Source organism: Chrysemys picta, chromosome 12 (genome assembly GCF_011386835.1).
Source record: "Chrysemys picta bellii isolate R12L10 chromosome 12, ASM1138683v2, whole genome shotgun sequence".
In the NCBI taxonomy this organism is placed as follows: domain Eukaryota; kingdom Metazoa; phylum Chordata; order Testudines; family Emydidae; genus Chrysemys; species Chrysemys picta.
Genome location: NC_088802.1, coordinates 16,652,677 through 16,678,651, shown reverse-complemented (window position 1 = coordinate 16,678,651; position 25,975 = coordinate 16,652,677). Strand labels below are relative to the sequence as shown.

General features: G+C 48.3%; 1 protein-coding gene across 1 annotated transcript in view; it reads left to right on the top strand.

The window, feature by feature from the left end:
• Positions 1-25,975, top strand: part of LOC101949556 (butyrophilin subfamily 1 member A1-like) — a 42,487-nt gene that overhangs the window by 10,390 nt on the left and 6,122 nt on the right. The window contains exons 3-8 of the mRNA XM_065564987.1: positions 397-744; positions 10,643-10,924; positions 19,249-19,365; positions 23,472-23,492; positions 23,598-23,624; positions 23,767-23,793. Coding sequence (XP_065421059.1) covers positions 397-744; positions 10,643-10,924; positions 19,249-19,365; positions 23,472-23,492; positions 23,598-23,624; positions 23,767-23,793 — 822 coding nt within the window. The remainder of the gene's footprint in view (positions 1-396; positions 745-10,642; positions 10,925-19,248; positions 19,366-23,471; positions 23,493-23,597; positions 23,625-23,766; positions 23,794-25,975) is intronic.

Genomic DNA, 25,975 nt, shown 5'->3' with positions numbered 1-25,975 from the left:
AATTGCATAAACTGGGTTAGACCAGGTCCCAGAAGCCCAAGAGAATAAAGATTTTTGGTATAAAAGTTGGCTTTGAACTGACCAGAGGCCTGAGATCTTGGGCTGCAAAGTGACAGGACCTGTTAACCAAGAGGACAAACCCTTAGAGAAAGGTTTGAAAGACTTTGGAACCTACCAAAGAGTCCCATGTGCCAAATGAGACTTCTTTGGGATAAGCATAACATATGTTCAGACCTTTTATTGGTTTATGGTAAGTTTTCTCTGTCAGGCTTTTGTCTTTAAATGGTCTCACTTCTAATGCAGGGCACTCTCTTACTGTGTGTTTTACTGCTGAATTAACACCACACCCCAGCTCCTCGCTGATTTAATTTCCTTTTTTCATTGTACATTTCACAGCACAGTTTACAGTGGCTGGACCTGACCACCCAGTCATTGCCTCCCTAGGTGGGGAGGCCGTCCTGCCCTGCCACCTCTCCCCCAGGATGAGCGCTGAGAACATGGAGGTGAGATGGTTCCGATCCCAGTTCTCCGCAGTCGTGCACCTGTACCGTGATGGGCAGGATCAGTACGGACAGCAGATACCAGAATATCGAGAAAGAACTGAGCTCTTAAGAGACGACATCACCAATGGGAGTGTTTCCTTGAGAATACGCAATGTGCGACTCTCTGACAATGGGCAGTACAAGTGTTTTTTTCAGTCCAGTGTCTCTTATGAAGAGGCTATATTGGAACTACAGGTAGCAGGTCAGTAACTTCTTCTGATGTTTTAATGTCTTCAACAGGGTAATAAGTGGAGTCAGAGGGTTCATTGTGAGATGACACAGTTTTTCTCATTATAGTGGGGCAGTAACTGTGCTCTGGATAAAGTTGAGTCTAGTTTGCTGTGTAATATCCATTTTTTTGAAGTTCTCTTAAACCCAGACGCATACTCATGGTGTGTCTACAGTGGCAGACTTTCTTCACCGGCAGTTCCAGCGCCACTCAGCGAGTGCTGAAGGGAAACCGCTGTTGTGTGTTCACACTGTCAGCTGCCTGCGCAATAGCCTGTTCAGACTTGCGGCATTTGCATCGTCATTCAGCAGCTATCCCACAGAGCACGTCTTCCTCTTCCGCCGCTAAGTGTTGTGGGAAGGCAGAGGGGGTCGTGAGGCATCCTGGGCCCTGTCCCAATGCCCTCTGATGCATTGCTTTGCATCCCAGCAATCCCTGTACTTCCTTCCACATTTGGCGCCATCTTTCAACGGTTTGCGAAGTGTGCACTCTGCCTCTTCAGTCTGCAGGAATGGATCCCGCACTGTTGACCAATATGCTGCCTGCTCTGAATAACACGTCATGAGTGGCAGTGAAGTTGTTCCTTAAACTAAAAAGGCAAGAGATGTCTAACATTGATCTCACCGCGCAATAGCTATGACATGAGATTGCTTGTGGCATTCACGGAGGTGCTGACTACAGTGTAACCCCGGTTTTGGGCTCAGGAAACAAGCACTGAGTGGTGGGATCATATCGTCATGCCCATCTGGGATGATGAGAAGTGGCTGCAGAACTTTCGAATGAGGAAAGCCACTTTCATGGAACTGTGTGATGCGCTCACACCAGCTCTGTGGCACAGGGACACAAAAATGAGAGCTGCCCCGTTGTTGGAGAAGTGCGTGGCAATTGCACTGTGGAAGCTGGCAACTCCAGACATCTACCAATCGTTTGCTAACCAGTTCAGAGTGGGAAAGTTAACCGTTGGACTCGTGTTGATGGAAATGTGGAGGGCCATTAATCACATCCTGCTGCGAAAGACCATGGACTCTGGGCAACGTGCATGACATTGTGGGTGGCTTTGCAGAAATGGGCTTCCCTAACTGCGGAGGGGAGATAGATGGCACTCATATTCCAATTCTGGCACCAGCCCACCTAGTCACCGAGTACATTAATCACAACGGGTATTTCTTTATGGTTCTCCAGGCGCTTGTGGATCGCCATGGGTGTTTCATGGACATTAAAGCAGGCTGGTCCAGAAAGGTGCATGACGCATGCAACTTTCAGAACACTGGCCTGTTCAGGAAGCTGGAAGCAGAAACTTTCTACCCAGACCAGAAGATCACCGTAGGGGAAGTCGAAATGCCCATTGTGATCCTGGGAGACCCCACCTACCCCGTAAAGCTGTGGCTTATGAAGCCATAAACGGGGAACCTTGACAGCAGCAAGGAGTGGTTCAACAACAGGCTCAGCATGTGCAGAATGACTGTTGAATGTGCTTTTGGTCATTTAAAGGCCCACTGGCACTGCCTATATGGGAGGCTGGACCTGGCCAATGACAATATTCCTATGGTTATTTCCACGTGCTGAACGGTCCATAATATTTGTGAAGGGAAGGCTGAAAGCTTCACTCAGGGCTGGACCATTGAGTCTCAGCACCTGGATGCTGACTTTGAACAGCCAGAGACCAGGGCTATTACAGGGGCACAGTGCGAGGCCATAAGGATCAGGGATGCCTTGAGGCAGCCATTTGAACCTGAAAGCCACTAATATTTGTTGCTACGCTTGGGATTGCAGTGCTTGTAATGCTAGAAGGTGATTATGTTGGTGTGGATGATGCACTGTGAAGGTTTAAGAAAATGGACTGTTGCTTTGCAGGGCTATGTTTGCATTCAGTTAATGTAATAACGGTGGCTTTCAAACCAAAACAAATCTTTTATTAAAAAAACAACTGGAGGAGACACACACACACACACACACACACAAAATCAGCAGTGAGGGGGATGGTGGAAGGGAGGGTCCCAGGGGGAGGTGGGGTCCTGAGATGTTTAAAGATTTGTGTATGTCCAGGTGTCATATGCACTCTTGTCCTTTGGAGTGCAGTGGGTACTGTACTTCAGCAGGGTAAACTGCAGAGGAACGGGTGTCGAGTGCAGTAGGTACTGGGAGTCCACAGAGCTGGACTCTGTGTGTGTGTGTGTGTGTTTGCGGGTTGGGGGTGGTGCATGGGAAAGAGTTTTGCAACAGCGGCTGCAGAGGAGGGTGGGCCGGAGCTGCTCAGTTTTCAGTGCTGGGAGTGCCTGGAGCGTGTCCACTTGGCGCTCCCTAATCTTTAAGAGCCGCTCTGTGGATTCATTCTGGCATGCTGCATTCTCCTTTTGGTCCCTCTTCTCGCTGTCCCGCCACTCATTCAACTCTTGTTTTTCGGCTGCGGAGTGCAGCATGACATCACGCAGAAGATCCTCTCTACTTTTTCATGGCTGCTTTCTAATCCTGCGCAGCTGTTCAGCCGATGATAAAAAAGAGGGAGGCTGGGCTCCCAAGGTCAGATTTGTGAAGCCAAAATGAAGCATTTTACAGAGGCACTATTGTTTACAACACAGAGAGCACTGAATCACTGTTTAAAACACAGCCAGTACTCACACACCTGTCACTAACTGGCTGACCCCAGGCAAGCACACGTGAGCCACAAGACCCCCAAAATGGTGAGTAGCCACAGAGGCAGGGGAATTCAGTGTTCCAGGACAGCACTGGGCTCTTGGAGAGAGCCAGCACTGTAAGGGGGGCATTGAAATCATTCCTGTCCCCACTTTTTCTACAGGCTGTGTTCATTATGGAAGATATCTCGCTGCTGAGGCTTCATTCTGGTGTGTCGCGTTCTCCTTTTGGTCCCTCTTCTGACTGTCCTGCCACTCCTTCAATTCCTGTTTCTCAGCGGCAGAGTGCATCATAACATCATGCAGAAAGTCCTCCTAAGTTCTTCTTGGCTGCTTCCTATTTCTGCGCAGCCGTTCTGCCGCCGATAACAAAGAGGGAGGCTGGGCTCCCAAGGTCATCTCTGTGAAGTTTAAATGCAACATTTTACAGAAGGAGTATTTACAAAAACATTGTTTGCAACACAGACAACACGGATTCAGTGGCAGTGCTTTAGAACACAGCCAGTACTCACACACCTGTCACTAACTGGCTGACCCCAGGCAAGCACACATGAGCCACAAGACCCCCAAAATGGTGAGTAGCCACAGGGGCAGGGTAAATTACTCTTCCCGGACCCTGCTGTACACTGGGCACGTGGCTCTTGGGGAGAGCCAGCACTGGGGGGGGGGGGCTGATAATTGTTCCTGTCCCAACACTTTCCACAGGCTGTGCTCATTATGGTAGATATCTCGCTTCTGAGAGTGACCGGGGAATCAAGGGAGGCTCATCTCTACGAATGCAGCTTCCACCCAGGCCCTTATGCAACTAGCCCGTGTGCAGCAATGGTCCCCTACCCCCCAGTGATGGCCGAGTGGCAGGGGAATGTTACCCTTAGTCAGGGGTGAAAGTAACTTACAGGATTTACCGGTACTGCCGGAGTCCTGAGCGGGGCGTGGCCTCATCCAGAAGAGGCGGGGCCTCTCAAGATTTAAAGGCCCTGGGGCACCAGCTGTGGCTGGGAGCCCCAGGGCCTTTAAATCACCCCGGGGCTCTGACCGCCGCGGAGCTCTGGGCCCTTTAAATCCCCCCACAGCTCCAGCAGCCGGAGCTGCGGGGGGGGGGGATTTAAAGGGCTCGGGGCTCCCCACAGTGGTGGGAAGTCCTGAGCTCTTTAAATCCCCCCCCCCCCCACAGTTCCGGCAGCCGGGCTGGGGCCTGGATTTAAAGGGCTCGGAGCTCCCAGCCACTGCAGAGAGCCCAGAGCCCTTTAAATCCCCATCACTGAAGCCGGTGCGGTCTGGCATGGCGTACTGACTCTTGCTGGTACGCCGGACCGGACCGGACCCGCTTACTTTCACCTCTGCCCTTAGTGGGGCAAGAAACAAAGCAGCTCTGCCAAAGAACCTGTGGCAGCCGATTGCCCAGTATCTCCACGAGAGTTTCCTGGAGATCTCTGAGGCAGATTCCTGTGAAGTGAGGGAGTCCATCAACACCCTGTTCCGCCGCTCTGCCTAGGCATGTGGTGGTACGCGCATCGCACAGACACAAGGCAGCCTTCTGCAAATCCCTCCGGCAAGCTCAGCACACAGAAACAAGCCAGTCTTCTGCAACCCTCCTCCATGCAACAGCTCGCTTCAGTGATTTCCAAAATCAAAGCCACTTACCAGGGGCCTCATCTCCTGTTTCTGCTTCGCCAAGCTCTGTACGCTGTGACTGGCTAGCCACCTCCAGGGTACACAAGAGCTCCTGGCTGCATGCACCTCTGAACAACTCATCCTCTGGCTCTGGGTCCATCTCCCTCTCAGCAGCCTTGTCCAAGATTTCCTCCTCCTGGCTCAGTCCACTCTCGACTGGCACGGAAGCCCCTGAAGTATCCACAGGACTCTTCGCAGTGGAGGTGGGGTCACCACTGAGTATCATGTCGAGCTCTTTGTAGAACCGGCATCTTGTGGGTGCAGCACTGGAGCGGCAGTTTGCCTCCCGCGCCTTGTGGTAGGCGTTCCACAGCTCCTTCACTTTGACCCTGCACTGCAATGTGTCCCGGTCATGACCCCTTTCTGTCATGAAGTGTGAAATCTGTCCTTAGGTATCATAATTCCAACAGCTGGAGCACAGCTGGGACTGGACTGCCTCCTCTCCCCAAACGCTGATGCGGTCCAGCAGCTCGGCATTGCTCCAAGCGGGGGATCGCCTGGTGTGTGGAGCAGCCATGGTCACCTGGAAAGATGCGCTGAGACCACCGCATGCCGAGCAAACAGGAAGGGGACTTTCAAAATTCCCAAGGAATTTAAAGGATAGGGCTGAAGGTTGGTCACCTGAGGGCAGGGCAGTAGAGTTCTAATCCATGACCAGAAAGGCGAGAACAGGCGTGTGGGACACCTCCTGGAGGCAAATCACAGTGTTGTAATCGACCAGGGTGTCTGCGCTGGCACTGTGGTGCTGTAGCCCCAGTGCAGAAAGTTGTACACCTCTTGTCGAGGTGGTTGTTTTACAGCGCTTCAACTGCGCAGTTTCTGCACACAAAGTGGCTTGGCAGTGTGTACAGCTCGGGAGTTACAGCTCTCAAAGCTGCTTTACTGCGCAGAAACTTGCCAGCGTAAACAAGGCCTCAGATTGTCTTGAAAACTGCTGCGACTCATTGGAGTCTGGGGTTGGGTTAGTGGCCCAAATGTGAGGTCTTTAGAGCAAGGAATTAACAAGACACACAAACACCCCTAAACAGTCAGGTGACATTAACATGTTGTGGTCATTATAACTATTTTGTGCACACCTGGGGCTGAACAATGACTCTGATCCTCCCCAAACTGATGCCACTATCTGGGATTGATCTCAGCTCATGTCTGGCCCCTTCAGGGTAACAGTGGTTGATACACAGGGACCTGTAGCCCAGAGCCTGGTCTAAGGGTGGGAGAATTGAGGAATTCCCCACCCCCAGCACACGTAGAGGCAGGAGGCCTGACCCCTGAAGGTGCTGTCAGAGAGACCAGCAAGGGGACAGAGGTGCAGCTAGTTCTGTAACAATGACATGAGGCTTAGGTCAGGTGTAGGGAACTCCTGGTCTCCATTCAAACACTGCTGCACACAAACCACCCTGACTTGCAAAATTTTATCGCCTCATCACCCTTGCCCTGAGGATTCCTTCTGGGACATTGCCTTCACTTACTCCTCACCAAGCCTGGAGATCACTGGCATATCTGACACCAGACAGCTGACAATCCCCATGGCAAGGAGTCTGTGCCCTGCTACTGACACAGCCTGCACAACTCAGCACTGAAATGAGGCATGATTGATCCCTCAAGTTACACCTGCACCTCTCCGCATATCACAGTGACAGCTCTGCCAATAGGCTCCAAATAATCCCCCCCACTGGTCATTACAGCTACACCAAGCACAGTGCATGCAGCTTTAGTGCATGCAGCCAATTCCCAGTGGTTATTGCCAGCTCCAAAGGGGCAGAGTTAAGGTTGTTTGGGTGTTTACCTTCACTATGGATTTCCTGGTTTTAGAGGTCTGAGTTTTGCTGAAAAAGGCATTCTGGAAAGGCAGGAGATAATACGGAGTTAAGGTTGCCTGGAGGTAACTAAGTTTTTGGTCAGTGAATAGACATGAGGGAGGATTACAGGAAGGTGCCATTGTTTGTGTCGTGTTCCACAGATTTGAATTGCAGCATGTATCTGCCTGCACTGCAGCTGCATTCCCTGTGTTCAGTGTAGCTGTACTGACCAGTGGAGAGAGTAGTGGGGACAGGGTCTCAGAGCTGTCACTGTGCTATGGAAGGGCAGGAGATAATATCACCAGGCAGCCTGAACTCTGTGCTAACCAAGGTTTTGTCAGTGAATTTTCTAGTTGTTTTTTATTTTTAACAGAAAGGGAAACGTTTGTTGTAGGAGCTAGTGGCCATTTACGTGGTTGTAGTTCTCACCTAGGTTTGCAGTTGCTACACGACTGTGCCTAAGTAATAATCAAAAGTATAGTATGGTGCTTTTCCATTAGAGACCAGAAAGAACTTTACATCATTATCCCCATTTTACAGATGGGAAACTGAGGCACAGAGCAGAGACGTGAGTTGCCCAAGATCACCCAGCAGCTCAGTGGCAGAGCAAGGAATAGTCCCAGTCCTGGGAACGCTCTGTTAGGCCACTCAGTTGCTCTGTGGTTACTCACTGCCCCTCCCCCCTGTATGTTCTGTGATAGTGCAATGGGGATAATGGTCGTGCTTTGCAATGTTTGCAGTGTGTAGCTCGTAACAGGGCTGGTGAGAGAAATCTCATCCCAGGTCTCTGTCCCAACACCTTGACAGTTTTATTATACCGCGGATACTCTAAGCGTGTGAGAGGAGACTCGTGTGTCTGTTTCCTTCTCCACCATCCCCCACAACATGTAGCTCCCCTCTGTCCTGCGTTTCTGGTGGCCCACATAACAGGCAGCAGCTTACTGGTGGGCCACACACTACCTCGGTTATGTGAGCTACACACTGAGCTGGGCTTCTCACCCCAACTACCAAGCCTAGCTAGACCCTCTGCCCCCGGTCCAGCCAGACTTCCCCAGCCATGTTACAGGCTCACCCAATCCAACTCCACCTCCCCCACACAGTCTGGCAACCCCACACAGGGGCGATGTGTATTTTAACTATTCATTTCCTGCGTTTCAGATGTTTACATTTTAACCATATTCAGCCCCCACCCCACTCCCTGTGATCACAGATTACATGAGGGGGTTAGATACCCCAAGAGTGGCAGGGGATCCCAGATCCCAGGACATACAGTGGGAAGAAAAAGGAATTCAGAGCCCTGCAATAGGGTAGAGCTCCCCCAGATCCCAGAATGGGGAAGGGGAGAATTTGGGGCTGACAGGACTCCCTGCCCCTAAACCCACAACTTTTACTGTCACTCCTCACAATATCAAATCCCTCCCATCCCACGTCTTCCCCATATCTGAGGAGGCCTCAACCCTTTTTTCCTCCCCTTTCACCCGTTCCAATTTATCCCCCTCCCCATAATACCCACATTCCTTGCTGCAGACCCAACCCCTGTTCCCATCTCCTCTTCCATCCCCATCACCCCTCCCAGCGAGCCTTTGCAGGTGTAATTTATTTTCTTTTCAAATATAGTTTCAGCACGTTCTGAATTATCTCCTGGATACAGATTACATCTCAAAAAAGAAAAACAAAATCAAAACAAAAAACAAAAAATCCATCCACCTTGAAATAAGCCTTGTCTACACTGCCAACTTTTGTTGACAAAAGTTACGCCGACAATCAAGAAGTGCTATAATAATGTAACCCGTCTGCCAGCTGGACTGGGCAGCAGGAAGCACCGGGTTCAATATCTAGGGGGTTCCTTTTCAACATTATAACCAAAACCGGCTTGAGCTCCCGCCCAGTAACGTGGGAAAATTTCACTGTACCCTCTGGGCACTTCTAAGAGGCAATTCTTCCCCTCTCATAAGCACAGAGTCTGAGATAGAAATAGTTTCTTTAATAAAAGTAACCTAGCATTAATCTGAGAAAACAGCACAAGCGATATTCATAAACACAAAAGCATGAGCAAGACACCCTCCACAGAGTATGCTGGGCAGTGTCCTTTGCTTCAGGTTCTTGAGTCCAGCAACCAAGTTCTTGCAGTGTGCCCCCCGTTCAACACAGCGCTCACAGTTGTTGTACCTGGTCAGCACAGACCCAGAGTTCATAGGTACATCTGTGTGCATTCTGCTCCTGCCATGAGCGGGGGGAGCGGGGCAAATGCACCTGCCGGCCGCCTGCTCACCACTCCCACTGCCCCCCTGCTCACTGCTCCTGCCTGCCACCCCCACTGGGTCACTGCTCCCACCGGATTAAGATCATTCAGATTAAGATCATTTTATTTCAGTTTAGCTCATCAGTAAAAGTGTGATCTGGTGCAGAAGGCATTACCTTAACCCTGCATTTTTTGTCATCTAATGTCTGTATTTTGTGGGTGTGAGTGTGAGTGTGTTTCCTGGCTCTCAGAGGAGTCCAGTTTTCTGCTGCCAACTTCTGCGTTCTGGAAGGGTACAAGGCACAGCCGAAGCAACTTGAACTCCCCAGTAACAAAGTTTTTTAGTAGTGAATTAATTTAACGTTTGTCTATACCAGGGGTGGGCAAACTTTTTGGCTCGACGACTGCATCGGGTTTCAGAAATTGTATGGAGGGCCGGTTAGGGGAGGCTGTGCCTCCCCAAACAGCCAGGCATGGCCTGGCCCCCAACCTCTATCTGACCCCCCCCCACTGCTTCTCGCCTCCTGATGGCCCCTCTGGGACTCCTGTCCCATCCAACCCCCACATTCCCTGACGGCCCCCCTGGAACCTCTGCTCTATCCACCCCCCCGCTCTCTGTCCCCTGACCACCCCCAGACCTCCCATCCCTAACTGACCCCTGCTGCCCCATCCAACCCCCCCGCTCCTTCCTAACCGCCTCCCCGGGATCCCTGCCCCATCCAACCCCTGTTCCCTGTCCTCTGATGGCCCCAGCCCCTGACCACCACCCCCGAACTCCCCTGCCCTCTCTCCAACCCCCCTCCCTCAGCCCCTTCCCCCTTACCGCGCTGCCTGGAGCACTGGTGGCTGGCAGTGCGGCTGCACCAGGATAGGCAGCTGTGCCACCCATCTGTTGCCAGCTATGCGCTGTGCAGGACAGAGCACCGGGTCAGGCCGGGCTCTGCAGCTGCGCTGCCCCAGGAGCTCGCAGCCCTGCTGCCCAGAGCATTGCACCAGCAGTGCAGTGAGCTGAGGCTGCGGGGGAGGGGGAACAGTGGGGAAGGGGTCGGGGGCTAGCCTCCTGGGCCAGGAGCTCAGGGGCCAGGCAGAACGGTCCTGCGGGCCAGATGTGGCCCGCAGGCCATAGTTTGCCCACCTCTGGTCTATACATACACATGCACTGGTTACAATGAAGTAGTGCAAAACCCTATATGGACACTCTTAAATGGTTTGGAAATGGCTTATATTACTTTAGCTTGAGTCGATTCCTTCTTGATTTAAGAGTGTCCACACAGGGGTTTGCACTGGTTTAAAAAAAAAACACCTTTACGAAACTGGAGCAAGTTTGTGCATAGAACAGCCCTGATATTACGATTAATTCTATCAAATTGGAATCTGGCCAGTTTAACTAATCAACCACATCCATGGACTCACATTCAATTCTCAGTTTAATAGGAAATGGCTTTTGATAACAGTGTAATAAAACTTTTGGCTCATTACTGGTCACTGTAGGATTATCACAAGTTCATTTATTTCTTCTGTAGGTTTGGGCTCTGCTCCTGCCATCTCTGTGGTGGGACATCAGGACGGAGGGATCCGGGTTGTGTGTCGATCAGCCGGATGGTACCCACAACCCGAGGCTCAGTGGAGAGATCTCCAGGGGCAGATCTTACCATCAGCCTCTGAAAAAATATCCCAAGAGGCCAATGACCTGTTTCAAACAGAGATTGCCATTGTTATAACAGAAGAGTCCAACCAGAAAGTGTCCTGCTGTGTCAGGAACCTCCTTCTCAACCAGGAGAGAGAGTCAGAGATTTCCATAGCAGGTCAGTACCCATCTGTGCCGCACATGGATAGATTGAGATGTTGCAGACATGGGCAGAGAGTATTTATCATTGTGTCTCCTGTTTATTGGCCTGAACCTTCAATGTGCTGAGCACGTCTTGTAAAGTCCTGAAAAACCTCAATTCTCTTTGGATATGTCTACACTGCAATTCAAAACCCACTGGTGACCCAGGCCAGCTGGCTCAGGCTAAGGGCCTGTTAAATTGTGGTATAGATGTCTGAGCTTGGGCTGGACCCTGCTACATGCACTAAAAATTCCCCACTTTAAAACGGGAACAGATCAAAGTGCACCAGGGAACTTTTAGTGCAGTGCAGCAGGGTGCACACAGCCCCGTTAGTGCGCAGCAGGCCAGTGCACGGTGGATTTACACCCCAGCCTGCCGCGCACTAACTGCGCCTATAGGTGAGTTGTGCCTGCTGCCTTAGGGAGACGCCTCCCTCTCAGTTCTGGGGTTCTTGTATATTCAGATTCTGGATTCTAAGAAATAAAGTCATGATACACTGCAACCTTCCAGCAGGAGTATTTATGCTTGTATCTCACTTTGTGTTTGTGTGTGCATGCGCGCACACGCTGTGAACATCACAATTCTCTGTGGGGCTGGGGGAGGGAATTCTCCTTTATTCTCAGTGAGAGTTGTGGGTGCTAAATATTTATGAAAATCTGGGTAATAAAGTCATTTTTCCTGACTAGCACAAGAGAGCCCTGAATATGGCCTGAGCATTGCTACTTAGATTACATCTGAAACTACCAGCAATAAAAGTTCAGGCCCAAAATATGCAGAAACAAAATCTTACCTAAGAGCACCTTAATTTGTAAAAAAAAAGGTTGTGATTTTATGTGTTATTATCTACCAAATAACTTGGTTACTATCGAATGAATATTTCATCACTATAATAGTAAGAATGTTGTATTGGTAAAGCACCAGTTGTTTGAGGTCTCATAGTGCTGCACTTCTGGTTAGTCTATGATATGCCCAGTATTACCTCATTGTTATGTTCATGGCACACACGGAGAGTTAGAAACAAAACATAAATACTCTTCCTGAAAGGCTGCAATGTCACACTGCTGTCAAAGTTAGACTCAGGACTCATAGTTTGTCAGACCACTCTGTTTTATTAGCACAGCGCTCTGCTAATACATTCAGATAATGTGAGCCTCCATGCAAGATTCAAACAGTCTTATTCATACAGATAAAAGGGTGCGAACTAAACAAAGGGACAGAGAGCAAAATTGTAAAATATGCATGGAGCACAATATGCATATCCTGCTTTTTTGTTAACTCTTATAGATCTAAGACTAATGCTTCACCAATTGCCCTTAAGTGGCAAGTTAAGCAGTTAATGTCTGCTTTCCTGCCCCCCTGGCTTGCAGCATTTCTCATTTCTACTTAAAGGTACATACAGCATTCTTTAATTCCTTCTATTTCTTTAATATAATTCATTTCACTTTCACAATCCCTCCTTTTGGTCAAGCTTACGCAAAGACCAACAATTACTGGGTTCCACATATTAATAGTTCTTTATCTCTTCGTTCATCAGTGATATTTAACATCATCATATTAGCACTCTGTTTTGGGGCAGTCACCTGGGTGGCATACCTTACACAATTCTGGATACAACAGGAGATTAACTGAAAACATACAAAAATCATTAGGATTCCACACAGGATAGTCAGGGCTCCCTGAAAAATCAGTTTCCTATGTCAGAGAAATTGAATAGGTTACTTAGCCACTTACATAAAGAACTTGGCTCTTCATGGGGAAGATATGCAATTTGTTCTAAGTGACTAGCGCGATCTATTACCTCATTGGTGTCATCAGGTATGAACACACAACATTCTTTTCCAATGAGAGCACAGGTCCCTCCTTTGGCCGCCAGCACTATGTCCAATGCCTGATGGTTTTGGAGGGCCATCTGTCGGATCGCCCCTGTTTCTTTGGCCAGGGTCTTTAAACTCTCTCCGGTTTCATTTGCCATTATTTCAACTACTGCTTGTAACCTTAGGAGCCTTTTTGCATGGTGTATTACTCCCCCAAGTGGGATAAGGGAACCGCCAATGGCCTCTTCCCAGGTCAAGGGGCTTATGTTATTTACATACCATTGGGCATCTGATAAGTTCCTTCTTCTTCGCCTGAAATTACGAAGGCGTTCTCGTGGGAAGGACCCTAGCACTCGGAATTGTGGGAAGAGTCAGGCGGGATAACAGATACCTGACCAGTTAGCTGGTAACACAGTATAAGCTTTGGTCCCACAAACCCAATGATGACCTATTAAGGCTGGGAAGGGTCGGTTGCACCCATTTGTCACATAGGTGCCTACAAAGGAGGAGTAATATCCTCCGAAGGGCACAGGGTGATTCTCCTTACGAAGAGTGGTGTTATTTGCATGGCATTGAAAGATTGTATTGTTTTCACTAAGATTACTGTAGGGGGAACATGAGATTGATTTTTCTGTTTGATCCCAGGTCGAGAAAAAAATCATATCCCCATACCCGGCCCGCCACTCTTTAGTTTTGTTCGAATAATCCCATACACCATTTGCCACAATATGCTGAAGGCAATGACTTTTTCCCAGATCCAGCCCTGTCCCATTACACACCCAACACCAATGACCTTTTCCCTTCACCACACTTATCCATTTAGATACATTTATTCCCACTGCTTCCCAAGTGTCATTATTGTTCCATGTTTTGTTAAACGGATGAAGTCCTCCAGTGAGGTCTGGGGAATTGAGTGGGATTGCCAGGACAGGAACATCAGCTTGAGAGTGAGCTGGGATGTGGCTGCAGACCCACAATTAGAAATATTAAGAGTCTGAGCTATCCACACTTGCTGCTGGATAAAAGAATTGTCATTGTGGACTCCCCAGACCTTAAGACACCAGCAGCCGAGGAACAGGCACCACCAGAGGCTCATGTTGGAGGCAAGGCCCTTCCGGTTCTGACAACCTCAACTGAGGGAACCGCAGTCACGGTTTTACATCCACCAGGCAGCAGGCGCTAGGCTCACTACTGCTTCTTTTTGGGCCTTGCTTTAGGTCCTCGTCTGCTTCTGGCAACCCTTACGAGAGCGTAGATGGTAAGGTATTGCAGGCTGTTCCTCTACGTCTTCTTCTGGAGTCAAAATTGACTCTGCGTGGTCCTGAGGTGATTGGTTTGCTGTGGGGGTGTCTTCTTACACTGCAAAGCATGTATGCACACTGTGATGCCAGACAGTTTAACAGCCATCTGGATAGTAAGCAGTACCTGATGATTCTTTGATGTCCTTTAAGTCTCTTTACTTCTTCTTCCTTGACTCTGGCTATAACAATGGCCTTCACACCTTATCTTTTCCTGATGCATACATTCCTTATTCACACAGACTGAGAATACAAACAGTAGTATTTTATATGGAGCAAAAAAGCATTGCAAATTAAACCTTGCTAAGTTTTACAATCAATAACCAAGACAATTTACACTGAGACCCAGGCCTTCAATGTTCCTCTAATCTACTTAACATAGACACAATAGAGAATCCTGTTTCTTACTTACTAAACCTTAAAACAAAGAAATGTATATTTAACTAGAGGCCTACTCTGTAATACATATAGGAAACCATAGTAGACATTATAACTTACTCTAAAACAAAAGGGTGACCATAATCAGTCATAAGGATTGTTCTGGTCTGTCATTCCTTTCCCCTATTCAAAAAGGGTGGCTGACAGGGATGAAATCAAATCATACATGAATTCTTATGGGACATTATAAAATCCTGCTCCTACATATCCCCCTTTTGACACTAAGATTATTAATCGCCAGTGTCACTTCTTATTTAGTCCACGTAATAGAAAATACTGGGAGGTGATTTGGGCCTGTGGCTCTAGCTTTGCATACATTTGTTTTATCCAACAGCACATTTTAAATGTTACAATTAAACACATACAATTCAAAATCAAAAACAATTAGGGTTAGTAACATTAGTACGCCAGTAGTTGTGGGAGACCATTCAGAAAATACATTATACCAATGGTAAGCTGTTATGTCTTTCTGCAGTGGCAGTTCTTAACATGTTGCCATTTGCATGTATAATATGAATGGGTCGGTTTCCCACATTGCCCTTTTGTTTGTTTTAGGAACTGTTACCTTTTTACCTTTTGTAAACACATTACTTACATTACATTTACATTTGTCTATTGGAAGGTTGCTAACACTTCCATTCTTTTAAAACACTTTCCCCCCCAAGAATTAACACATACACATAGCCCATTATACAGTACTTTGGTCTCATTATTCATTTTATCCCACATACTGGATCCTAGTGAGATGTCTTTACTACAGGGCTTTGGAGCAACAGGCATGGATAAGCATACCCACTTTTATTTGTTTTTTATTAGGTTGTCCTGTAGCTGATATTAGCTTTTTCTGAAAGACAAAAATAACATTTTTCTACCCCTTTTGGGGTGGCATTCATTGCTTAAAACATTCCTTTCTTTTACAAATACCCTTGCTGATTGCAGGCAAAACTAGAGGAATTACCTCCATATTTTCCTGTGTTTTTGTTCTATAGGCAGGCCAGGTTTTAATGGCTTCTATCTTTTAAGAGTTATGGGGAAATTATCCCACTGTTCAGTCATTAAATCCATGAGGTGGTGTACCTCAGTTTTCTTTTTACAGCAGACCAAGGTTACAATGTCTTGCCTGCTGTATTAAGCTTTAAGTTTGTTCACAGGTAACAGCTGAAAAGCATCATTACCATAAAGGATTTAAAAAAAAAAATCATACACACTATACATTGTTACAGGGGTACTTATTAACATTAAATTTATTTCAATTAAAGGTATCTTGTTATACTGTGCCTTTTATTTAGACAATTTGTTTGCTGACCAGGTATGTTCTTTATCTGCAACTTCTTTGTGCTGGCAGTTCTCTCACTTCCTTTATCAGTTAGTTAATTTGCATCCACACAGGCTTGGCTTTTGGATTCAAAACCATTAGCAGAGCTCAGAGACTCTGTCTTAAAAGGAACACAATTAACTTTTACCAGAGTTTTGATTACTTTTAACTCTTGCTTCCAAAACACACACAGATCTGAAAAAGAAAACACAGTCTATTGTGGCTCCTTTGGAGCCCTAATAGGATTTTAATTAAGTAGCATGTTTCATTTGCATTTCTTTTACCCCCTCTATAATATACACTGCACACGTCTGCACATTCCTTCTATACTTTAACTTTTAAAACATTAGCCATATTCATTTTTACATAAGGTGTAATTGTTTCTTTTGTTCTTACAGAGTTTTATGTACCCTTATCAAAGTGACAGTCTGATTACACAGAGTCATTTTAAGGCTCAGTGTTTCTAACATTGCTTCTTTTTGTTTTGTGCACCTCACCCCTGATGTTGCTTCAGAGGGCCACTGTCTTCATTCACAGACAGATACATACACATTTTCTCTCCCTTAACATCCCTCTTACACTGCTTTGTTTTTACATAGCTGTACATAGATTACATTACCTTTATACATTTGGGGCAGTTACGTTCCAATAGAACCCCCCCTATGTTCTTTTAGCAAATTTGACTCAATTGTCCACAGTCAAATGATTTTAATTAGATAGTCTCTTTACCTGGATTATTTACAGACATTCCTCTGGAAAAGGGCCCATTTTTCCTTTAGAATGGCTGCAAAGAAACCAAGAATTCTTTTAACAAGATCCTTTTTAACATTTTCACAAAGTTTAACTGTTTAATTCTCTCCAGCCTCTGTAGAGTTAACTTTTCACTCTCTTTCCTTAAATCACTTGTTTATTTCCCAAAATGACACCTTTATCAACTCAGATTTCACCATTTTAAGTATTGTTCCAGGGGTTCATACTTGCACTTACTCCTGACACTATGCCCTTAGGGCTTCCAACCTGTTTTTTTTTAATCTGTTGCTTGCCTGCTTGTCTGGGCCCAATCCTGCTTTTTCCAATGAACCATTTTTGTGAGTGATATTGTGGTCATTTCACAATTTTGAAAGAAATGCTTAAGGAAAGGGACCAGGAAGGGTGGGGGCTAGTTGAGGAGCCCACCCTCCTTGCTGAATTGGTAATGGAACACTGAAGAATCAGTTTCTGAGGCAGACAACGAAGGGGAACAGAACAAGGGGCATTTTATCCTTTTTACAATGAGAGGGGAGTATGAAGGGAGTTGGGATCGATCCGGGGTTGTTGTTTTTTCTTGTCAGAGAACAGGGTGAAGGGGAGCGCTCAGTCTGGTGGTGGGAGAGGAGGCTTTTAATAAAGCTTTTAATTTATTATTTGAATATTTGAGAGAGGCGAGTTTTGATTTTGTCCACCTACGATTTGCCTCTTCCCACCACTGCATGAAACAATTAACCTCTCCTTTAGCCAATTTAGTTTTAGGCTGGCCGAGTTTGTTTTTTTTTAAGATGTCCACTCGGTCCTTGTTCCAAGGTTTTAATAGTGGCCACTGAGTTTTGGGATCTCCCTGAGTTAGCCTAGACCATTTTTCCAGAAATTTACAGGAGTCCGGACCCTTCCTAAAACTGAGCCGGCGTTCCTTTAGGGAACTGTCCTGACTTAGACGTCTGGTTACCAATACAGGAGGACTTTACACACACCAATCACACAAGAAGGAAATTCGGGTTCGTCAGAGCGATGCCCGGTGCAACACACAAAAGGAGCCCACAGGCTACTGACTCAATCGCCCTTGCTTTCACACCAAGGGTTTTACCCAAGGTGCGGTGCGGCTGCGATTGTGCAGATTTCACTCACTCAGACCGCGGGGACAGGAACCCCTTGGTCGGCCAATCCCCGGACGGAGATGGCACCCAGACTCAAACACTCCACAGGAGGACGGATAGACACAGAGACAGGACAGTCCTCAGTCCGGACAAAACACAGAAATAATTACCTGACCAGATTCCTGATGTCAGATCCCGGGATCCCTACCAGAACAGAGTGGGAACCAACAGGTTCGATGGCGTAGACCTCACTGTGGTCATGCACCCTTCCGTTCAGGAGGAGGACCGCTTGGGCCAAATGCCCAGGTGCCGGCTACCACGGTCGTCCTACAAAAACGGTCAGGAATCACACAGCCCCAGTGAAGACGGTTGCCATCTCGGTGGAACCTCCAAATTGTCAAAGTTAGACTCAGGACTCATAGTTTGTCAGACCACTCTGTTTTATTAGCACAGCGCTCTGCTAATACATTCAGATAATGTGAGCCTCCATGCAAGATTCAAACAGTCTTATTTATACAGATAAAAGGGTGCGAACTAAACAAAGGGACAGAGAGAGCAAAATTGTAAAATATGCATGGAGCACAATATGCATATCCTGCTTTTTTGTTAACTCTTATCGATCTAAGACTAATGCTTCACCAATTGCCCTTAAGTGGCAAGTTAAGCAGTTAATGTCTGCTTTCCTGCCCCCCTGGCTTGCAGCATTTCTCATTTCTACTTAAAGGTACATACAGCATTCTTTAATTCATTCTATTTCTTTAATATAATTCATTTCACTTTCACACTGCTTTATTTCTAAGAATCCAGAACTCTAACACGCCACAGCCAAATACAGAGAGAGATAAAGCAGGCTGCTCCCTAAGGCAGAGAGGGAGAACCAAACCCACCCTGCTCTAGGCTGGCTCTTTGCAGACTGACTGCAGAGGATCCAGATGCATGCTCCCTACAGAGCCCCCTAGCCTGCAAGCAGGACCAGGAATCCCCTCAGGATTTCAAGTGAGAACTTGTAATTTTTACATGGTTTCAATACACCACACTAATCACTTAGCAAGAACCCTCTAGTCAGCCATTGCTCCAAGGCCCAGGAAAGAGGACGCTGGGGGAATTTTTACTCTAAATCTCTAGGCTCAGTTTTGTTTTTATTAAAATCCTGCATTAACATATTTTGGGCCAGATTCTTTCATGTGGCTGAGCCCCACTGAGCACTGAGAGTCGGGGGTGTCAGGAAGCTCCTCACAACTCTCTGATTCTGAGATCCAGTCTGCACTGGCTTCAGTCTTGGGATCAGTTAGAGCAGCCTAGGGAATGCCTGAACTTATGCCGGTGGGGGATGGTGTAGCATAATGGAGCTGCACCCTACCTCCTCCCTACCCTCTCCCCTCCCTCAACATGCCCCCTCCCATTAATTAACCATGTTCAGTAACCAGGCTAAAGCTTGGGTTTGATTGGCTTAAGCACAAAGCAGCCACATCTCCCTGTGTATTACCCTGTGAGACTCTTAACTATTCACAGCATCACCACTGTCACTGTGTCCTGCCTTCATTCTGTGCGTTTGCTCCCAAGTCAATGGCGCTTTCTCTTGCAGAGCTGTTTTTCCCAAGGGTCAATCCCTGGATGGTGGCTCTGGGGGTGATCCTGGTTCTCCTGCCTGTTCTCATCCCCCTGGCCAGTTACTGCTACTGGAGGCAACACAGAGTGAAAGGTAAAGTAAAAAAAGGGGGGAATTTGGTGATAGATAGATAGATATAAACAAAACCAAAAGTAAAGATACAGGGATTAAGGGGCTTTGATTCAATGTTCAGAGGAGTTCCATGCAATGGGAGCCAGGCTGAGGGTGAAGGGGGAGCTGAATAAATTATGATCATGTTTGAACCAAGAAGTGTCAAGTGGTTTCACCCCTTCAGATCTCACTCAAGGATCCCAATCGAATGTGATTTTGAACTGTTCCCTGGGGATCAGCCTGGCTCAGTTTGAAACACCTTGTGAGTCTCAGTGAGCTGGGCTTGGAGCGCCGACATATGTAACTTGGCTGCTTACAGGAAAACCAGACTGCAAAGCTGGACAGGGGGAACTTATGGCCCAATTCTGCCCTTCAGTCTGTGCATGAACCCCCCACCTCCCATCTCCCCAAGCAGGTGAGCAGGAGCTGTGGATGGGCAGAGTAGTGGCTGTGCAAATGGAAGGGTTAGCTGTTACCTTATCTACCCTAAGGGTATGTCTACACTGCCCATGTTACAGCGCGGCCGTGGCAGTGTAGTCACGCTTTATCGCCGGGAGCATAAAAAACCCCACCCTGAATGAGCAGTGGTGGCTTTATCACCGGGAGCACACTGGCACTTTTCACCGCTAAAGCTTTTGTCACTCGGGGGGCGGGGGGAGAAAGGGGGGGGGTTCACACCCTTGAATGACTAAAGTTTTAGCGCTGAAAGTGGCAGTGTAGACACAGCCTAAGATTTGTTCAGCCTGAGATCCTGCTACAGCAACAGAGCAATGAACTCTCTATTGTAGTATAAGTGCTCAGCTGTAGGTTTTTTTTCCTTTAGTCCCAAAAGGCAGAAATTGTCCTTCGGTGATTTATCTGTTTATAGGGAGCTGGGGTTCTCATAGCTGCCTAAGGGAGCTGAATGCCCGATTTTTGTTTAAAGTAATGGGCACCGAATGTGCAAACCCCCAAGGGAGCTGTGAAAGTCCCACCCGGAGGGTTTTCTCACCTGAAGTGCTGTGAACTGTATGTAGAAATGTACCAGTGTCGGAAGCATTGGGAAGGGGAAATGTCTGTTACAATGATTTCCCAGTGGGGACGGAAGCAGGTAATTCAGAGAAGTAGAGAGGAGCTGTGCTGTTTACTTGTGCTTTGTACTTGTGAAAATTGGAACTGGATGTTGCACCTTTAGAACTGTCACCTACACACTCTGTCAGCACCAGGTGTGAACTGGTTTAGTCTGTGTCCCATTACTTTATGGTGGTGGGGGGGAGGAATAATAACAGAAATGTGGAAATGGCAGAAGTGCTTAATGACTTCTTTGTTTCCGTTTTCACCAAGAAGGTTGGTGGTGATTGAACGTCTAGTGTAGTGAATGCCAGGGAAAATGAGGTAGTATCAGAAGAGGATAAAATAGGGAAAAGATCAAGTTAAAAATTACTTGGACAAATTAAATGTCTTCAAGTCACCAGGGCCTGATGAAATGCATCCTAGAATACTCAAGGAGCTGACTGTGGAGATATCTGAGCCACTAGTGGTTATCTTTGAAAAGTCATGGAAGATGAGGGAGATTCCAGAAGACTGGGAAAGGGCAAATATAGTGCCAATCTATGGGTATGTCTACACTGGCAAGTTTCTGCTCAACAAGTTATACCACTTTTTTTACTAAAGCGCTGGAATTAAACCGCTGTTGCGTGTCCACACTGTGCTCCTTGTGACGGTGGAACGCATCCACATTAGCAGCTCTTGCAAGGGCAAAGACAGCAGTGCATTGTGGTAGCTATCCCACTGTGCAACTGGCCGCAGGGTGCTTTGGGAAAGGTTTGCAATGCATTATGGGGCAGGCACAGTGTCACATGATGTAGGTTTCCCAATCCCATTGTTCCATGGCATCCTATTACAGCTGCTTTTCAACTGAATGGTGGGTGGGCCGAGTGTGTGACAGAGAGTGTGTGTGTGTATGGAGGTGGGGGAGAGATAGTATGTTTTAGGGGACAGAGAGTGTGTCAGCATCAGGGCCGGCTCTAGGCACCAGCAAAGCAAGCAGTTGCTAGGGGACATATGTGAGATGGGACTGGGAACAAGAGGGGTGTGTCAGGGCGGGACCACAGAGCAAGGGCTGGGCCTTAAGGAAAATGGTGCCCTGGGTGGACTTGTATTTTGGTGCCCCTGGCCCCCATGGGCATAGTGCTCCCCCCATTTCCCTGTTCCCTGTGGGTGCCCCCCAGTGATCCTGGCCCCCATGGGCTCCCCCTTCACTCCAACCCCTGCACTGTGCCCCCTCCGCCCCAACCCCAGCCCCCCATGTCCCTAATCCCTTCACTCCCCACCTCCTGCGCTCCTAACCCCTGCCCCCATCCTGTGTCCCCAACCCCTGTACTGTGCCCCCTTTGCCCCAACCCCAGCCCCCGTGCCCCTAATTGCTTGATTCCCCACCTCCTGCGCTCCTAACCCCTGCCCCCGTCCTGTGTCCCTAACCCCTGCACCCTCTTCCTGCGCCCATGTGGGAAAAGGGACCTGAATGCACGGAGCATCTGGCATTGCTGCTCCCTCCCACCCTTGAACACTGCTCCTCTGCGCACCCATAGGGGCTGTGTGTGTGTGTGTGCGGGGGGGATCGAGGAGCGATGTCAGGGTTCCCTGCATCCCAGGTCACTTTCCCCGCCTGGGCTGCGTAAGGGGAGGGCAGGAGAGCAGCAGCTCCTGATGTCTCGCCTCTGCGAGTTTGCGGTGCTCCCCTGCCAGCCAGGAGCAGTTTCTGATATTACATAAACTAAGCCAGAATAACTCACTCTTCTTATGGAATGTGTGTGTTGACATGGGCGTTATACCGGTGTAACAAGAGCGGTTTAAATTGCCACCTTACCTTGTACTGGTGTAACCTTCCCGTGCAGACAAGCCCTGCGTTACTGCGGGGGTTGATTTGGCATCCAGAGCACCCAAGATCAGGAGGATACGGGGCAGGGCTTAAAGCTGCCTGAGCCCTCAGATGCCCCTGGGCTGCAGGTTCTGAGCACAGAATCTCACCCTGAGAGTTTAGGTCACGGAGCATAATTATGTGGCAAATCTTTAACAAGAGGGGAGCACATTTTGTTGATTACATAGGCCCAGTAGTAATCCCGGCTGGGCTCCTCCCCCTCTCCATCCCCCTTCATCTGGTTCCCTCTTCTCCCCACTCTGCCATAACCCTATCGAGCTTGGTGAAAAGCAGAAAACTGGAGAAAACTAATTTCCACTAAAATCAGGCTTTTCTGATTGTCACCCAAACCAATGGAGTTCAGACCAGAGCGCAGATGAGGACGGCCTGGCTGGAATACGGGGGTGAGGAGACCAGCTGGGTGTCCGGCTGACACTGGGGCAAGAAGCCCAACTGGGGCAGGGGTGACTGGAGTGGGGTGAGGGGCCTGCTGACCCTAACTCTAACCTCACCCACAGCTTAAACCCTAACCCTGAGGTCACTGCCTCACCCTGTGTCCTGAGGGATCAAATGGTGAGTTTAGTGGAAATCAGGCTTCTACAGTTCTCCGGTTTTCACCAAAAGCAGGAGGTTTCTGCCCACTGATGCCTAGAACATGCCCTGAAACGCTGGAGCTGATGGGACGTGGTTTTCAAAAGTTATCCCATTACAGACAGACAGAAATGCCATCGAGGTCAGTGTGGGGCCTCACTTCTCTCAGCCAAAACGGAAAGGAGACGGCTATTTACTCAGCATTTTAACTGAACTAGGAATTGTGTCCCCAGTATAATGCTGGGAATAGCTAGGCAGAGCGCCTCTGTGTGTGTTCTACTTTCTACCAGTAGAAAAATTATTCCTATGAGTTTGCAATAATTGAAGATAAGTCTTCTACCTTGTAACTCATCTCTCCTGTTACTCATTTGCGGGGGCACATCGTGCAGAGAAAGGTAAGGTCCCTTTGTTCATTGCAATGGGGAGAGGAGGGGGAATCTCAAACTTTACAAGAAGTTTCATAGACCCGCAGGGCAGGTATTCAGAGCTCTCACTATGAACTGAGAGTCAGTTTGGTTTGTGTGGTGTGGGATCTTATTGAATAACCTCCTTTTTCTTTTATCATATGTTTACTCGTTTCTCTTTGCTTTACTTTTAGAGAAACTGCAGGGTGAACTCAGTAAGTTGTCTTCTATTCCTAATATAAACCTTGCTACAAAATTGTCTCATATTCAGAGTGTCTGTGTGCAGGGGAGGTCTCATCTCTCTGTCTGTTTGGTTTCAGAGTGGAGAAGAGCCCTACTAAATGCAGGTAAATAAATTTGTGTTTTTGCTAATAGTTATCGTACAGAAATATATTTTTCTCTTATCATAAATGTTGTTAGAGATTGTTTTCTATTCAGCAAGTTTGTGTTCAGGGCAGTTCTCATCACTCCCTATTTGCTTGATTTCAGGTTGGGAGAAAGCCCGACAATATGCAGGTAACTGCTGTAAACTCCGCTGAAATGTGATCTGTCAAAACCCCACCAGCCCCTGAGTGCTCTCTGCTCCTTTGCTTTGGAAAAGTGCTGAATAATGAGAGACTGTTTCCCCTCCGCTTCACCTTCCCAGTATGGTATCTGGGTCGTGCCTGATAGACATTATCTCAGCTCACCTTAATAGGCGTTAAACTGCTCAAATCTCCCCTCCCAACAGCAGGGTTTTCATGCTCATACAGGTCTTTAACCTGCAATTTCCCTCTGCAATACTCTGAAGGGCTAAGAGCTGTTCAGTGTCTCCATGGATTTGGGGTGAGGAAGGCCCTGTCTCCAGTGCAGAGGCAGATGTTTTTATAACCAGATTGTGAAACTCACAAGTAAAACGAACTGTGCCCACCAGTGGCGTAGCCAGGTTCTAAGAGCAGGGGGAGCGAACACATAAAAAAAGGCGCCACTCGCTGTGAAGCAGCGAAGAAAAAAAATGCACTTCCATCCTTTAATAAAAAAAAAAAAAAAAGGGACTGGAACATGCTTCCAATTCCACCACAAATGATACTGGCAGTACCCAAATGCCATTCCAGCTCCTCAAAAACGTGCTAGAATGGCGTTCCGGAGTGTTCCGGCACAATTCAAGCCCTGAGTGACCTCTCTCGCTGGAGCCCCGTTACCTAGCTTCTGTAACCTTGCTCTTTCCTGCCCAGTGCTTTCTCTTCCTGTATGACTCCTATTTGTTCTCCTCCTGGTACAGTTTTCCAATGCTCCTATCTTCCCTCCTCCCCTCCTAGGGTCAGCTAAACTGGTTTTCTAAGGATGCAGCTCACTCATTATCCCAGATGTTTACACCTGAATAAGGTCGTTAAGTCCTAAGCACCTTCTTAATGCATCTGTTGGGTGCATATGTGCTCCAGGGCCTGTCAGCAGTACTGGCTCTACTTCTAGAGAGACATTCATAACACAGCAGGTTTGCATAATCAGCTTCACAATATCAAGCAGAATTCATAAGTTGTACAGATCTAGCCCTAATCCATCACAGGAGGACACTCTGGGACATAGCTGATGCACAATTAGCTCTTCTATGGCCAAAGAGGAATGAGAAGCAAGCAGAGCCATATAAAAGGTGCACTAAGTACTAAAGAGCACCCAGGGAGTCGGCGCCTAAGGCGCCACTTTTGAGAATGTGCTCAGTGGGGGAGGGGCCGCTCCCCCTGCCCCCCCCCCCCCCCCAGCTACTGGTGCCCACACAGCAGCTTTCCTGTCTCACAGCTGTGCTGAGCTGTGTTTTACAGTCACACCCAGCCTGCTGCCTGACCTCTGTGTGCCCTGGTGCATGCTGGGAGACTGGGCAGCGCCAGCAGAGGTTAGCAAGCCCAGGGGACAGGCGCACACAGAGCAGCACCAGTAGCCCAGGGGTCAATAAACTCTGCGGTATCCTACCACACTGAGCTGGGAGGGAGGGGGGTGCTCTGGCCAGTTACATGGGAACTGTTTGGGGGTCTGGGCCACAGAGCATTGTAACAGCCTGATGAGCCAGGTACAGTCAGCCAGCCACGAGCCAGCCCAGCCCCTGGTGGGGATGCCAAGCGGCCGTGGTCACTAACGGTTAGCTCCACTGTGGGCCGAATCCTGTACTTATAGCTCCCAGGGGCAGGCCCCATGCCCAGTAACAGCTGTAATATGTGTGGAGCCCTGCTTGGGGCACTGGGGGGGGGTCACCAAGTGTGAGCATCTCTGTTAATGCACTGAACGGCTCAGGGGTCACAATGGACCAGCTGGCTCAGGGGCACAGGGAGGGCAGCTGGGGCCTTTCACTCCCCAGTCACTGATCTCAGCCCAGGCTCAGAGTCCGGTTCCCAGCAGTCAGGAGCTCATATCGTAACTCACATTAACGGCAGCCTCACCGGCCACCTCCGCAGGGAGGCCAAGACCTGTATGGGCCTCAGGGACGGTTCCTCCCCAGGGAGAGGCTCCTGCAGGTGTTAGAGCTGAGCCACGTCAGCAGGACAGTGGGGGGCTCACATGGCTGCTGTGACATCCTCGTACCCTCGATACACAGAGCTCCAGCAGCCGGGGTGTAAACCCCACTCGTACCCCCAGGACTGAACTCACTGACACTGCTCCAAGCCCCCTCTCCTCCTGGGGTGGGAGCAGGTGAGTACCAGCTGCATTTGCTGGGTGCACAGAGCTC